General features: G+C 38.8%; 1 protein-coding gene across 2 annotated transcripts in view; it reads left to right on the top strand.

Moving 5' to 3' along the window:
* USP34 (ubiquitin specific peptidase 34) overlaps positions 1 to 16446 on the top strand; it is a 138972-nt gene that overhangs the window by 58175 nt on the left and 64351 nt on the right. For both annotated transcript variants that reach the window (XM_087930291.1, XM_087930297.1), the window contains exons 22-32: positions 5432 to 5586; positions 5671 to 5784; positions 9030 to 9129; positions 9268 to 9427; positions 10163 to 10289; positions 10382 to 10529; positions 10803 to 10903; positions 12343 to 12552; positions 13942 to 14067; positions 15866 to 15988; positions 16089 to 16172. In XM_087930291.1, the coding sequence (XP_087786417.1) occupies positions 5432 to 5586; positions 5671 to 5784; positions 9030 to 9129; positions 9268 to 9427; positions 10163 to 10289; positions 10382 to 10529; positions 10803 to 10903; positions 12343 to 12552; positions 13942 to 14067; positions 15866 to 15988; positions 16089 to 16172 (1448 nt within the window). The remainder of the gene's footprint in view (positions 1 to 5431; positions 5587 to 5670; positions 5785 to 9029; positions 9130 to 9267; positions 9428 to 10162; positions 10290 to 10381; positions 10530 to 10802; positions 10904 to 12342; positions 12553 to 13941; positions 14068 to 15865; positions 15989 to 16088; positions 16173 to 16446) is intronic.

The raw sequence follows: 16446 nt of genomic DNA on the forward strand, positions 1-16446 counted from the left end.
AGAGCCGATAACGAAGCAAAAAACAAAAACAAAACACACTGAATAAAGTTCCTCGACAGACCAGGATAGATAATTGCCAACTTCAGGAAAATAACCAGGTACAGTCCGTTGGAAGAACACCAGCCAAGATAAACCTTCTTTAGGAATTAAACACTAAATTGTCTCCAGCGTTTGTTAGCACCAGGTCCAAACTCTTATTCAAATCTCACACCTGCAACCCATGAAGAGGATCATGGCCCTCTCCTCCCAAGTAGACCACATTTTACTGTGATTCTCTCCTCCCTGTGTGCCCTAGGATGGATAGGCGAAGGGCCAGGGTCCTCCTCTGACTGCTCAGTCTCCACCAGGGGCATGACACAAGATGATATATGCTGGGAAATGAAAGCCTATGATGAAGTATTGGATATGTTTAGCCTGTGGCTGAGGCAATTGCAAAGAAAATGATAAAGATTTTAAAAATATGAACATCTGTCATAAAAAAGACAAAGCTTAATTGTTCAGAATTGTTCCAAGAGACAGTATAAAGACAATAGTTTTAAATTAGAAGAAAATTGATAATTTTTTTAGAATGTAGGAAAGAATTTGTAATAGTAAGGAGCTGTTGAGGAATTTTCAGTCGGGGAGTTTCATTCAGCAAAGATGTTTAAAGAGCCTGGATAGGCATATTTTGGGGATGCTGTAATAGTGGGTTCTGCATCTTAAAGGTTCTTTACCAATTAGGGATAACAATTATTTCTTCAGATTTATGAAGCTCAAAGAATTTGAGAATGAATTTTGTATGGTGGTACAGGTTTTCTGGATTATGTTGCTATGTTTGCATCAGATTCTGAATTTTGCTGTGAAATGACAAGATAGGAAAAGGCATGAACACAGTCATTCCTGACACCATCAATTATTTTTCTTATTCATTGACTTTAGATAGGTATTTGATTTTCCAGAGAATCTGTAGACAGCAAGTCAAGATAGAAAACTAGAGAGTAAGTGGCTTGAAATGTTGGATTGAGAATGACTCATACCACTTGCACCTATTCTATGGTTGCAAAGGCATCATAAGAAATTTTATTTGCTGACATCTAATTTTCAAGTGACAAGCCACCTACTATGTGATATTGGCATAGCTTTTTAGTGGGGAAAAGCATTTATATTCAAGTTTGTGCAATTCCACATGAACTGTCTGAAGCCCCATTTAGTCTGTGTTACAGGATTGAACCCTGAGCATTTGTTTAGAATATAAAGTTTTGCCCAAGTACGTATTTTCTTAATGACTATCCTTTATGGCTGATTCAATCTAGTTGGGAAGAGTTGACTGAATTCACTTTATGATGTGAAATATTAATTTCTCTGAATGAGGGGGAAGAACTATGCTTTTTAACTCACAATATTGATGCTTAATATCTATTGCTTAGCAATAATATGCTGCTTTGCAAAATATTCAAGGGGTTGGCAGACATGCAGCTTTAGACATTCTTAAAAAATTGACTATCCCTTCTTATTAAATACTGGGTTCTCTTCCTTTTTTCTCCTTTTATTCTCCTTTAATAACTGAAGGCTATTTTACCCCCAGCAACCACCATGAGAGAGAGTTGATTGGCCTAAGGTCATCTAACTGGTTTTCATGGCTAAGGAGGGATTTGAACTCACAGCCTCCCAATTTCTAGTCTGGTGTCTTAACCACTAGACTAGGGGTGTCAAACTCAATTTCATTGAGGGCCGCATCAGGTTTGTGGTTGACTTCGGGGGGCATGGTGGGCATGGCTGTGGTGGGCGTGGGCATGGTGGGGGTGGCCAGCTCCCACTGCTGCTGTGCTCACTCTCCTTAGCCAGGTTACTCATGGTGTGTGCAGGAGGGCAAAGTGTGTGGTCAGAGGGAGGCCCACTCCATCTCCTTACAAGGAGACCCAGCTTTCTAACTAAAGCATCCTCAGTGGTAGGATGGGAGACTACCAGGAGAGATCAGGAGGAGGGGACAAGGGGATGGGAAAAGGTAGCAGGACTGCTGGTGGCCAAGTGCTAAGGCAGAATTTACCTCAGACCCTCACTCTAATTATAATCTTCCTTCCTTTCCTTTTTCTTCTTCCTTCCCCTCTTTCCTTCTTTTTCTTTGTCTTTCCTGTCCCTTCTTGGATGCTCAAATGCAAAAGGGGAAACATTTCTTGATGCCTTCTCACCTTGTGATCAAATGCCACTTTTGCTAGTAGTTTGTGGCCACTTATAAGATTGAGAACAAAACAGGCTCAGTTATCCCATGCGTGCATTTCATGGAGGTGTCCACAGACAACAATACAGCAAAACTGTCAAAATGATGTCTCTGATACTTGATCAGAGCTCCTCTGTTTTTTATGTGCAACAGCTTTAGCGTTTAAGAGCAGAGATAAGTTAGTTGCTTTTCTAGTAATACATAATCCTTAAAAGGACTCTCCTGTTGCCATGGTCTAATTCAGACTAGAAATATAGCAAAGGAAAATATTTTTCCCCACTTGCTTTGTCCTGGTTTCCCCACTGGAAATAACTGTTTGCAACACACAAGGAGGGGGTACTTTCGTAAGAGCTCACAATTCAAGAACACCAATGGGCCATTAAGTGCACATGAGGTATCTTAGGGTGGGGAAGGCCATGGGGAGGCCTAGTGATAGAACAGGTCCTCAAGGCCTCCGATCCACTATGATATCTCATGCTTCTCCCTCCCTTCCTGCCACAAGGATTTACTTACCTTACAAACATCTGTATCTCCCCTGCTGCTGTTTCTTTGCCTTTGAGGAAGGGAGAGGAGACTTGACTTAGAACTGCTTTTTGTGCCGAGAATAGACACCCTTAGGTGTTATAATAGATTCAGGCACCCATCCTCTTTTGCAGAGAGTCAGGGACCCAGAAGCATTCATTCTTGGTATGAAAAGTGTTTGTCAGTCTCTTGCTCCTTTCCCCCAACTACTTTCCACTTAACTACTTAATGAGACTTCTTTGTCCCACAGAGCATGCATGTATGCAAATGGGGCGAGACAGAGAGCAATCCCATGCAACCTCTGTTTGTGTGTGTGTATGGGAGAGAGTGAACGATCCATACTTCAGCCAGGCACCCAAGCTGTTGGTAGTGGCGCCGGCAGCAGCAGCCACCTGAGCAGTGAGGCAGTGGGGGGTAGAGGACAAAACAAGGGGGGTATGAAGCTGCCCCCCATGCCCCACAACTGCCGCCACAGCGAGACAGAGAGAGAGCAAGAGAGTTCTCCAATCTCTCTCTCTCTCTCTCTCTCTCTGTGTGTGTGTATGTATGTGAACAATGATTCCCCCCTCCCCAACCAGCCAGCCAGCACTGCCTAACCTGCTCCCTACCTGGCCAGCTGGCTGGCCAAAGCCTCACCATGCTTGCCATCGTTGTCCTCCCTGCCCAAGCCAGCAGCGGGCTCTGCAGGACAAGGTCTCATTCCTGCCCTGACGCAGTAAGGCTGGCTATGTAAACAGAACTGGCAAGGTGCAGGAACCAATGTCGTCCGTGGCCCTGGTGCGCTACTCACTTGCATATGCCAGCCTTACTCTTTGAAAGCTGAACGAAGCCTTCAACTAAGTGAGGAAGCACTGTGGGGCCAGGCCCTTCACACCTGCTTCCAACCTGCTGGAGTTTGCTGTGCCAGGGCAGGAATAAAACCCTGTCCCGCGGAGCTTGCTGCCACTTGGCCAGGACAACAACAATGAGAAGAACGGTGAGGCTTTGTGCCAGCTAGCTGGCCAGGGAGCAAGTCAGGCAGTGCTGGCTGGCGATACTGGCTGGCTGGTTGGGGAGGGGGGAATCATAGCCGCTTAGGTGGTCACCACCGCCAGCAGCTTAAATGACCTGAGTGAAGTTGTAGTTCTCCGTGCCAGGGGAGAAATGAGAGGCCCTGTTGTCTCTCATTTGAGTGGGGGGAACAAGGAGAAAAACAGTGAGACCCAGATAGTAGGTGTAGTAGGTCTCTCTCTCACTCACTCACTCTCACGCAGGGCAGCCACATCCATTCACTAACCTGTTTTCTGGCTCTGTTCTCCGCCGGCGTGCAGAGCCACTAGTCTGTTTCTCATGAAAAAAAAAAAAAATCTGGTGAGTTTGGAAGGTCTGAACTATATTTTTTACTGTAGTCCCACAGAGTAGTTTCCCTGCATGCGGCGATGGATAACTGAGCCTGTGTGAGTGCACTCATGCCGGAATGGCATGGACCGGCCCCTTACAGTTTCCAGGATGGCCATGCGGGCCGGATTTGGCCTCATCGGCCCACGGGCCTTGAGTTTGACACCAAACTGGCTCTTTGTCAAATTGATGGATGACTTCTTTGAGGAATGTAATTCTTGAAACACTTTGATTGAGGGGAGGACTTTTGATACTGTTTACAACTATATTGTGGATCAGCTAATGAGTTGGAAGCACACAATATAGTCTTAAAATGGTGCTATTGCAGGACCAAGTCAACATAGGGACATAAAAGTGATAGGTCTCTTCTTTTGTTGCTCCCTAGCAGCTGGAAAACAAGGCATGGCATCTGTGATTCTGAAGGTAATAAATAGCCATCAGTACTGGTAGACACTCATAGCTCAATCTTCCATGAATTTTTCCAGTTTCCCTATAATCTAAATTGGTCTAAGTCACAACTCGAGGGAGCAGATTCTACAGTTTACAGGTAGTCCTCAGGTTACAACACAATGGAGCCTGTCTCTTATGGCTGCAAGTCTTGATGGTCAATAAGCAAAGAGCCCATGTGACTGCTTAGTGATTCCCACTCCTGTTCTCCCCAGTGCTTCATTAAGTGGTGCATGCGATGCTTCAGGTGGGGGAGGTCTAGCAAGACCCACCTGCCCTTAGCCTCCCAAGGTCTCCTGTACCTGCAGCCATCCTATGCTTTGCTTCTCATCCCTCAAGGTCTTTGCAGCCTTGGACCTGCTTCCCACCCCACACTTTCACATACTCCCATCATCAATCTTGCACTTTTGAAAGATCTCCAGAGGTCATATTAGGGAAGGATAGCGTGCTAATCTACTTTGCACCATCTGTAGGCCAAGTGACTCTGCCCTGGAAGTGGGCAACATTTCAAATCAGCACAGTGTTGTTGCAGGGCAGCCACTCCAAAAATGGCATCTGCTTCTGGGATGGAGCCATGCAGCCTAGGGATTCTGTGGGGTGGAGCAGCCTACCCTCCTTCTCCAAACATGGTCCAGTACACCAAAACTGAACCTGATGGACAGGACACATCGCCATGACAATGTATGTTTATCAGAAGTTCACTGATTAGAAAAATAAAAGCTAACTTAGGATTTTTATTGAACCTATACTGCTATTGATTTTTGTTGTTCTGATTTTGAATTGCAGAGAAGAGCGATATTAATCCAAATTATAGCTCATTGGAGAATTATTATAATCCAAATAAAAAGTGTAGCAAATTTCATAAATAAAATATATTTGAATTTTTAGGGTTGAGTCTGGAACAAGTTGATGTACTATGGCACTGCTTAGTTGAAGATTCTGAATGTTATGATGATGCTCTACATTGGTTCTTAAATCAAGTAAGAAGTAAAGATCAGCATGCTATGGGAATGGAAACCTACAAGCATCTTTTTTTAGAAAAGGTAAAGTAGATTTGATCTGTGCTACATATTCAGTTATTTCTATTGAGTACAAGCTTTAAAAAGATAATTCTTTTTTTTTCTTAGATGCCTCAGCTGAAGCCTGAAACAATTAGCATGACTGGATTAAACTTGTTTCAGCATTTATGTAACTTGGCTCGATTGGCTACTAGTGCATATGATGGTGGTTCAAACTCAGAGGTAAGCAAATGTACTGACTGACTGTTTCATTTTTTTATAAAATTAGTATGTCTGTTGGGTCCTTGGTGTTTTCTGAGATTGGTTGTTTTCCTGCAGGTGTTTCATTACCCAACCAGATAATGCCATCAGTGCTAGAAGGGAGTGAGGTTTGTTCTCTATTTATATTCTAATGATTTGCCCTACCAATATTGGTGGGAGTGTTCTTGGCAATTCGTCTGTAGGACAATCAGGCAGAAGACTAGTAGAGTCCATCCATGAACACTAACTAGCAGTCAGATGATGAAAACTACTTAATTTTAAACATGTGGACAGACTTAACCAAACTTAACTTAACTACTGAGAAACTCTGAATATCCTAGACCAGAGCTGTCAAACTCCTGGCCCGCGGGCTGGATGCATCACGCGCTGACCATGCCCACTCCCGGTTTAGCGAAGGGGACAAAAGTCCCGATTATGTACATGACACTGCTGTGACGACGTGAGTTTGACACCTCTGTCCTAGACGCAAAAAACCTAAGAGAATTCCTGGAAGTCATCAACAGGCATGTAGAGATAAACAACATCTACATAATATTTGAAAGACAATCAAGAAGCCAAAAAAGAAGGAAACACAGAGGTCAAAGTACCTTCCCTTCAGCAATCACTGCTTAGATAAGCAGAGATTAACACCAAGACTAATACTGGTACTAAATCAACAATCAAGCAATAAATAATATCCTAATCAAGGAACTACCAACTCAGACAAGCAAACAATAAACAGCCACCTAGTCAAGGAACCATCAGAAATAACTCCCACCAACATTGACAGGGCAAACCACTAGCATATAAACAACCCACTTCATTTTAGCACTGATGATGTTACCTAGTTGGGAAATGAAACATCTTTATGAAAACAACCACACTCATGGAGCACTAAGGACCCCATAGCTCAGCCATGAACTACAAATATTCTCTTTTATTGATATTAACACGTCTCTTTAATAAGATACATTTTAATAAGCAATTGCTTAGTGAACAGTATCATTTGACTACATCATTGTCCAGTCATTCCTGTAATTAGGTAAGAAGATTTTTATTTGAATTAAATATTTTGTAATTGTTTTTAAAGCCAGACATAAGTGTATTATAGAGAATGCAATGGCGTGTATGATTCTGATCATATGATATGGAGCTTTTTTTTTTATTAAAAAAAACTTTATTAAACTTTAAAAAGATAAATACAAAATACAATACATGTTGTTAAAACGAAAAAAAGTGTATACATTACAAATCAATTTGACTTTGCTTATATACCAAATGTTATTCCAATACCTATTTCACATTTCTGGTTATTACTCATACGTTAACCTCTTTAAACTATTCCTTCCTTATTTATTTACTTGTTGGTTTCTATTATTTGTCCATTTGTACCAGTTTTCCCAGACTGTATAATATTTTTGAGTCTTCCTCTTCTTTTAATTTTAGAGTAAATTTATCCATTTTAGCGCAATCATAGATTTTTTGGATTATTAAACTTTGTTGGCATGAGGTATCCTTTCTAACACTCTGCGAGTGCTAGTCTCACTGCAGTGATTATATGCAAAATTAAATGTTGTATCTCTTTTATGCAGTCACCTTTTATTATCCCCAATAGAAAAATTGCTGCTTTGAGTTCTCATTGAAAGGTCGTAATTTCTTTTATCCATGTTTGTATTTTTATCCAATATTTCTTAATTTTCAGGCAAAACCACCATACTTGGAAGAAGGTGCCCCCTGTCTGTTTGCATTTCCAGCAGCTTGGGCTTAGATTGGGTACATGTTGACTAATCTCGAAGGAGCCAGATACCACTGATAACACATTTTATATTGATTCTCTTTATATACCGCCAATTTCGTTATCATGTAATTCTTTTTCCAAATTCTTTCCCAGTCTTCCAAATCAATGTTAGAGACATCACAGCATTTGAATACCTTTCCCAAGACCTTTATGGCTGCTCCAGCAACTGTTAGTCTGTGACGTATTTTTTGTCTGTTCTTTTACCGTTGATGGTTGATCCTAAAAAGCACAAACTAGCTACCACCTTGGTGCCTTCATTGCCAATTCTAAAGTTGGTTATTCTACTTTTTGTAATTAGTTTGGTCTTTATATTTAACTTTAATCTCTTTTTTTTTTTTCATTTTGCTCCTTATCCTTTTTTTGCTCTCAGAGTATACTGCAGGTTATTGGTCTAACTTTCTCCAATTTTGATACCAGGCTTCTCTTCTTTCAGTCTAGCTTCCCTTAATATATATATTCAGCATATAGGCTGAACAAAAAGGAGAGAGGATGCAGCCTTGTATTCTTTACTGTCCAGGCCCTAATGCAACAGAGGAACATTTCTACCACCATGCTTTTGAGTTGTATCTGATTCTTATGAGACATGCTCCCTTTAGTTTTCACCAAACATGTTATCTGGTACTATTTCCAAATTACTTCATCTTTGCCTCATTTGTCCAAAACACATCGTTCAAGAAATCCTGGTCTTCATCTAAGTGTTCATGAACAAACTTTGGTCTTGTCCTAGTGTTCTTTCTGGACAGCTGAGGTTTCCTCCTGGCGTACTTTTCAAGTAGATCTAATTTGTGTTGCTTCTTTCTAACGGTAGAAAGGCCATTTTGACTTCGCTAGTGGTGAGAGCTATCAGAACTCACGTGATGAAATTCTGGAGTTTATAGAGGGTTCTTTCATATGTGTGAATTTGCTGGGATGGTCTGACATGAGCAATTTGGCAGTTATTTGAAATCATCTTCACTTGTATATGATCTTCTAGACAGTGGAATAATTAATATCTAATTATTCAGCAAATGTTTGACATCCCTTTCCAAACTCAGGCATCTATAACATTTTTGAAGATCTCAGAATTTTTTTGATCAAGCCCCACCCACTTCAACATTTACCCCTGATCTGATCCAAAATTAAATTACACAATGGACTACAAAATGTAAACGGTGCATGATATTTGTTATATTACATTCCTTTATCAATATTGTTGAAATGAAGATCAGGTATCTGTATGTTAAAAAAGGAAATAATTTCAGTGAGGTTGTCAGGGTGTACTTATTTTCTCATATCACTATGTACTTTCCTTTGAAGTACATTAAAATCCTTACCAGTGATACTGATGAAGATGTCAGGAAGATAGGGTAGTTAATTTTACTTGACTCTTGGACAGAAATTGTCAACTGTCAGCTATATTAATTTTTCTTTTTTCTTTTTTGTTCTACAGTTGTGTGGTATGGACCAATTCTGGGGCATTGCTTTAAGAGCACAGTCTGGAGATGTGAGCCGGGCAGCTATACAATACATTAACTCCTATTATATTAATGGTATGAGAATTTATTTGAAAATTCTGGGCTTAGAATTCCAAACAAAATACTTTATAACATTACCTTTTTTTCTTATGGAAATAAAGAAATTTAAACAGGATTTTTTTTTAATCTAGTTCATTTATTTTTAATTCTTAGGTAAAACAGGTCTGGAGAAAGAACAGGAATTCATTAGCAAGTGCATGGAAAGCCTAATGATTGCATCTAGTAATCTAGAGCAAGATTCTCATTCCAGTCTTACCATTATTGAACGAGGACTTCTCATGCTTAAAACTCATTTAGAAGCATTTCGGAGAAGGTAAACTATATCCTAATATTGTTTATTCAAAAAGTAGTATTTCAGGAAAATGGCTGGCAGTTATGAACATTCTTTTTGTGATCTCAATATTAATGTATTTTTTAATTGCTTTTAGTTAGGATTTTCAAAAAGAAATTCTGAAAATTTTGTTACAAATGCGAAGTGGATTATTTTCAAGGACTGGGGGTAGGGCTGCAATAAAAGATACTATGGAGAGAGAGAGAGAGAAACTTGCCTGTGATATAAATTAGGGGTCCGCAGATTCCGATCCATGGACCAGCACCAGGCCAAGGCCTGCCAGAAACTGGGCTGTGCAAAAGAAGCAAAGCCCCATCCACAGGATGCAGGCAGTATGTGAAATCAAGCCCGCTCCAGTCCATGGAAAAACCTTTCTCTGTGGAATCGGCCCTTGGTGCCCAAAAGATTGGGGGCCGCTGGTAAAAATCATCCTAGCTTTGGAATATCCTTTGGTTTGCTATGTAGTGTGGAATAACCTACTTTTAAAATAAGATTGAAACATTGAGGCCGTGAAATTATATTTATAGTTCTTTAGATCCTGACAAAAGTTTATAAACCTCACCAAACCTAAAATACTAAGAAATTCATAGTCACTTTTCTTTGTATATGAGCTCAGCCTGTTAATTTCATCTTGAACAGATAGACATGTACATTTCCATACATTTGCTCAGAAGAAATAGTTTGTCATTGTTTTCCCTTTTTATAATACTTTTTCAGGTTTGCATATCATCTGAGACAATGGCAAATAGAAGGCACTGGTATCAGCAGCCATTTAAAAGCATTGAGTGATAAACAATCACTTCCTCTCAGAATTGTTTGTCAACCAGCTGGACTTCCTGACAAAGTACATTTTAATTTGCTTTCATCCCATATGTTGCTTTAAACCTTTGTTTTTCTTATCTGAGAAATAAATTAAATGTATATGTTCTGTTCCAGATGACCATTGAAATGTATCCAAGTGATCAGGTGGCAGATCTAAGAGCTGAGGTTACGCATTGGTATGAAAATTTGCAGAAAGAACAGCTGAATCAGCAAGCACATCTGCAAGAATTTGGTCAAATCAGTAGAAAAGGAGATTTTCCAGGTACATTTTAAAATATTTTTCTGAGTGATTTTCAATCCAATTTGAATTGGGTGGTAGGTTTAATTTTGTCTCTATTTTTAGACCATGTTCATATTAAAAAAAAAGACTTTTAGTGTTTTTCTCAATTTAGTATATGAATTAGTGAATTAGTGAGTGAATGAATAAAATAATATAAAAACTATTATTTCTATAGTTCTGTAAAATGATTGTCATTAGATAATCTAATTAGAGTACAAGACAAAATACTGAAAACAAATTTGTTTTCATTTTTAGGAGGTCTCATGGGGCCTGTAAGAATGATTTCTTCTGGACATGAACTAACAACTGACTATGATGAAAAAACTCTTCATGAATTGGGGTTTAAAGATATGCAGGTATTGATAAATATTCAGTGGTGATAATAAAGCATTCTGTAGAGATAATAAATTATTTATATTTACTTATTTGTTAGATTTTTATCGCACCTTTATTACTTTATAAATAACTCAAGGCTACAACCATACGTAATACTCCTTCCTATTTTTCCCACAACGAGAATTCTACGAGGTGAGTTGGACTGACAGAATGTTACCCAAAGTTACCCACCTGGCTTTTGAACCTAAGGTGGAACTAGAACGCGTGGTCCCCTTGTTTCTGGGTCAGCATCTTAACCATTACAATTGGAATTGGCAACTCAATCACTAAGCAAAGTGGTTGCTAAGTAGGGAATCATGTGACCACAACTGCTTTTCCTCATTCTGCTGCCTTTTGGAATGCTCGCCCGTGGCTCTGGGAATAGCAGGCTCAAAACTAATAATTTTCGCTTTTGGCTTTTGTTTGTTTCCTAACTACTCTTCGGCCCTTTGGAAACCTCTCCCTTGCCCTGAGATAATCAACAAAGGGGGAAATAATATTGTATTTAGAATAATTAGAGAGAAAGTGATTATAAAAGAGTAAGCAGACCCACAATGGGGAACATATATGGAAAGCAGTGTGCTGGTGTTGGCAACTGCATTCTATATAAAAAGTCCAATAATTCCCTTTGTGGGCTGGCTTATTCGTGCTTAATTGCTCCCTTGCCAATCTTTCCATTATGCAAGGGGAGGAGGAGATGAGTCAACCACAAGAGACATTGCCTACTGAAATAGCTTTTCCCCCCTGTCCCCACATATTGGGGAGGAAGGGATTACAAGAGAGTAAGCATGCACAATGAGAAATACACATTGAAAGCAATATGCTGGCACCAGCAGCTCTGCCACACTATACAAACAGCCTGGTATATTCCCCATTATTTGCCTGCTTATTCTCTTGTAAACTCCACTCTACAGTTTCTCTGCTCTGCAAGGATAGGAAAGAAAATCAAAACAAGTCAGGTATGGGGCAACATATACCAATTGTAACTGTGATCACGTACATGACTAAGGAACATTGTGAAGGTTATAAATAAGGCACTGATTATAAAGTTATTTTTTCAATACTGTTGTACTTTCAGTCACTGGAGGTGGTAGATAGGTTAAGACTATCTATAAATAAAATACTGTGGAAAAGCTTTTAGCAGAAAGCTCTATTAAAAGCGCAGAAAAAGATATCTGTTGATCAATTGGAAAATGTAAAAGATGGCAAGATGAAGTATTGCCCATTGCCATAAAGAATTTTTGTACTTTGCCAGAGGGTTGACTTGCACTTTTTCTTCTCATTTCTACATGAACAACTTTCTCATTGCCCTAGTCAGTGTGTTGAAGGCATACTATTGGCACCTATATACAGATGCTTTTATAATACTAACTTCCTTACTTTTTTAAAAAATAAAATTATCTTCTCTTGTTATCTCAAGATGGTCTTTGTGTCCCTGGGTGCTCCAAGGAGAGAGCGAAAAGGGGAAGGAGTTCAGCTTCCAGCATCCTGCTTGCCAGCACCTCAGAAGGACAATATCCCAATGCTTTTACTTCTGCAAGAACCTCATCTTACCACCCTGTTTGATTTACTAGAAATGCTTGCCTCCTTTAAGCCTCCACCTGCAGAAGTGGCTATGGAAGATAGTGAGGTAACTTTAATTAAGGTTCTTGGGCACAAATTGTGTTTTATGCAAGGGGCCCCCAATCCCTGGGTCGCAGTCCACTACCGGGCCATATATTTGTAATCGGGCTGTGGGCTAGTGCACATGCATGCAGCTCAAGATAAACAGGTGCCAGGCTGCTGTACACGCATGGGCATCTCCACATGCAGTCAAGCTGTGTATGCAGGCCGGCCCACCACTTGTTTGAGTCAAGCTACGCATTGCACTTGCAGTCGAGCTGTGTGTGCTGGCCTGCCATTTGCATGGCCTGGTTCCCCTCTTCCCCACTCCCCAGCCAGGCCACCAAGCCACAAAGGTTGGTGACCCCTGTTTCATGCAATGTTTAACCATGCATGCACAAACATGGCAGGTTTATCCACAATCTGTCGGACAATAGGCATTGCTGCATAATCTCAGATGATATGGGTACAAAAAATAAAATAATAATAACATTGAATAACTGAAATTGTATTTCAAAACATAATTAAAAATTGTCCAAATTCCCTGTCATGTGATGGAAAAATACACATTTCTGCAATTTCTTTATTGTAGCATTTAGGCATATATTGCAGAAGTCTATAGCGGACAAGTGTGGGGGTTGATTAATTTCAGAAGATGATGGATACTATCCAATGGCTCATGAAATACTGTATGTGTATAGGAAACATAATTGTTAACTTTTGCTATTAAATTTAAGAGATTCACGAATCTCTTACTTTCAATATTGATGAGTAAAATTGGCATTACATTTTTGTGATATGTTAGTTTCTTCATCCATCTGAAGGTTAGTTTTCTGTTATTTCAGATTATAAATAGTTATCAATAAATTATAAATAGTGGTTATAAATAGTGTATAATAACTATAAAGATGATTGTCACTGTTTTGGGGCATGATAACAGTATGTAGATAAGCAAAAAACTATTACAATAAATTTAATATTTAACTTGAATATAGAGAATGTGCGCTTAAACTGTTTTCACTTTCAGCCGTGGCACCAGGTTGCCAGGAACCTCCAGACAGAGGTTGCACACATATCTAGCAAATTCAAACATGATTCAACTTTTGCTATCATGCCTTCTACTTTTGATTGGAAGTTATTTGTGCTTAAGAACAACAGTAATAAATAGATTTTTACTGATACATATGCCCCCATAGTTAAAATACTGTATGGTATTGTAATTTAACTAATTTAAAGAATAAAGAAGATAAGGTCACCAGATAATTAAGGCTGATAGAAAAACTGATTCTCTTTTTGAATTCAGTGAGAAAAATTTTATTAGAACTTCTATTACAATCTGTGTGACAAAATTGTTATTGTAATTTATTTAATGTATGTTTTGGTATATGCATGATATATTTTTTACCTGTGTCTTCAGAGTGCAAAATGTGAAGAACTCCACCTTCATGCAGAAAATCTATCAAGGCGAGTTTGGGAGTTGTTAATGCTACTGCCTACATGTCCTAATATGCTTCAGGCATTTCAAAATATTTCAGATGATCAGGTGAGCAAAAAGTCGCCTCTTAAATATTTTCAGTTGTTGATGCTCAGAGTTGGAAATGCTACATATAATTTAGATTTGGCATCACAGTTTGGAATTTGCGGATTCAAATATCTATTACTATTCATATGTCTTGAGAAGGAGAGGAACAGCTATTATGATATTCAGAAGGCCTTATGAATTGCCAGCGTTGGCATCATAGAGATTCTGCCCACTCCCCTCTTTTCACACAGATATCAGGAAACAAGAGAGAGGAAGTTGCTGGAAAGATTGAGGCAGGTGGGCCAGTAAGAAATGCTATGGTGGGGCTTCCTAAGGCCACTATAGCACTCGCCACAGCCAATTTGCCACAACCAACTCCCACGGCCAACTCTCAGTGGGAGAACTTGCCATGGCCAACTCACCACAGGAGTTGCATGGAATGGGATAATTCACTGCAACCAACTCGCCACAGGACAACTTGCTGCAGTACAATTCAACAATTCGATTTAATTATTTCAGATAGTTTTTTTTTATTTTTGTCATTCACATTTCATTTTGTCCTTCCTTTTGCATCCTTTCTTCAATTATTCTATTCCATTGTTTCTTCAATATTAGTGTAACTCTCATCCCACTGCGAGTTGTCTTGTGGCGAGTTGGCCATGGTGAATTGTCCCATGGCAAGCTGGCCATAGTGAGTTGGTTGTGGTGAGTTGTCATAGATCTGATGAGATCTTTTAGATTAGTATGCCCAGATGATGGATGCACTAGTTGGGTTTCAGAGGGCTCTTTCCTGGGGATTTGGTGGACAGCTTGGCCAAAGTTTTAGTTGTTAATTGGAATCAGTAAGTGGCTAAGACCTGCACTAGAGTTCTCTTATCTGCCCATCTCCTTGTTCACTGATTCTGGGCCATATCTTGGTTCTCTAAGGAACTCTAGGAGATGAAGCATAGAAGAGATGCCATTGAAGGAAGACAAAGAGTCTAAATCAGCATGAGTAAAATCACATATTTCAGTTTAGAGCATATTAATAAGAATAGTGAAAAATGTCATCACAGCTGGCCAATGGCCCTGTTTAAGGTGACGTTGCCTGCTGGGGAGAAAGAGCTACAGGAACATCTTGCTATCTGGTAGATAAATTCATTCAGATTTGGACTCTAAATGGACAGGTCCTTGGTAGATGTCTGGGATAGACTCTTGTAGGGTTATTTTGAGTGTGTTTATGGCTGTGATTAATGTGGAAATCTTTCACTGGACTGTGAGCTCATCCTCCTGGTTTGTTGTTTATTAATGTAAGCAGCCCAGAGTCGCCTATAGGTGAGATGGCTAGCAAACAAGTCTAATAAATATATAAGTAAAATAAATAAATTGTTCCAGGTCCCTTTTGGTTGTTCAAGACCATTCTCATGCGTATCTAAAAAAGATTTTTAAATTATAGCAAATGGTCATGTTTCTGTAAAGCTAAAAAAGTATAAATGAAAGATACATTGTTGATAACAGCAAATGATTTTACATATCTGGAATAATTTTGTTGAATAGACAATCCAATTACATTTTAACAAGTTAAGCCTAAACCAAAATATAAATAGTAAATAGTGGAAACTTCAAAAACTCACCTATTCAGCATTTCTCTTTTCCTTTTAATTTAGCTGTAACTTTAGGAATCTCTAGTGAACCATAGATTAAAGCAGAGTTTTAACCATAGATTCAATATGAATCAAATTATATTCAACAGAGTGTATAATTAAGACACGAGTGTATATAAGTACATTAGTTGATCTGTCTTACAGATTTTGTCTAATCGTTTTTAATTTTTTTAAAGAGCAATGATGGATTCAGTTGGAAAGATCTTTTAAGAATAAAAAGTGCCCATAAACTTTTATATGCCCTTGAAATAATTGAAGCACTTGGAAAACCCAATAGAAGAATAAGGCGGGAATCCACGGTAGTATAATTTTACTTTTCAAAGTTTCGTTTCATATAAATTTGTAAAGTTCCTTTTATAACATATCTTTTATGATTATTGTTTTTGTCATTGATTTTAGGGAAGTTACAGTGATCTTTACCCAGATTCTGATGATTCAAGTGAAGATCAAATAGAAAATAGTAAAAACACTTGGAGTTGCAAGGTTTGAAATTATTGTGTAAAATGCTATTCTGGTGGTATATGTCTTTGTTCACATGTGTCTGTAGTTTTACTTTTTGATTTTAATTAGAAAATAAGATATTCATAAACAATCACAGGCCGCATTTTTGAATAAATCATTTTATAAAGCAGGTCTTTGCACAATAATGAATTGCTTATTTTTAATTTAAATTTTAATAAATTTATAATGATTATAGACCAGCATAAGGGGAATGGGTTACAATAAATTACAAACAGAAAGTACATGAAAGTTTTAA

This window comes from Pseudonaja textilis, chromosome 1, assembly GCF_049901715.1.
Source record: "Pseudonaja textilis isolate UNSWEBS1 chromosome 1, rPseTex1.2, whole genome shotgun sequence".
Taxonomy (NCBI): domain Eukaryota; kingdom Metazoa; phylum Chordata; class Lepidosauria; order Squamata; family Elapidae; genus Pseudonaja; species Pseudonaja textilis.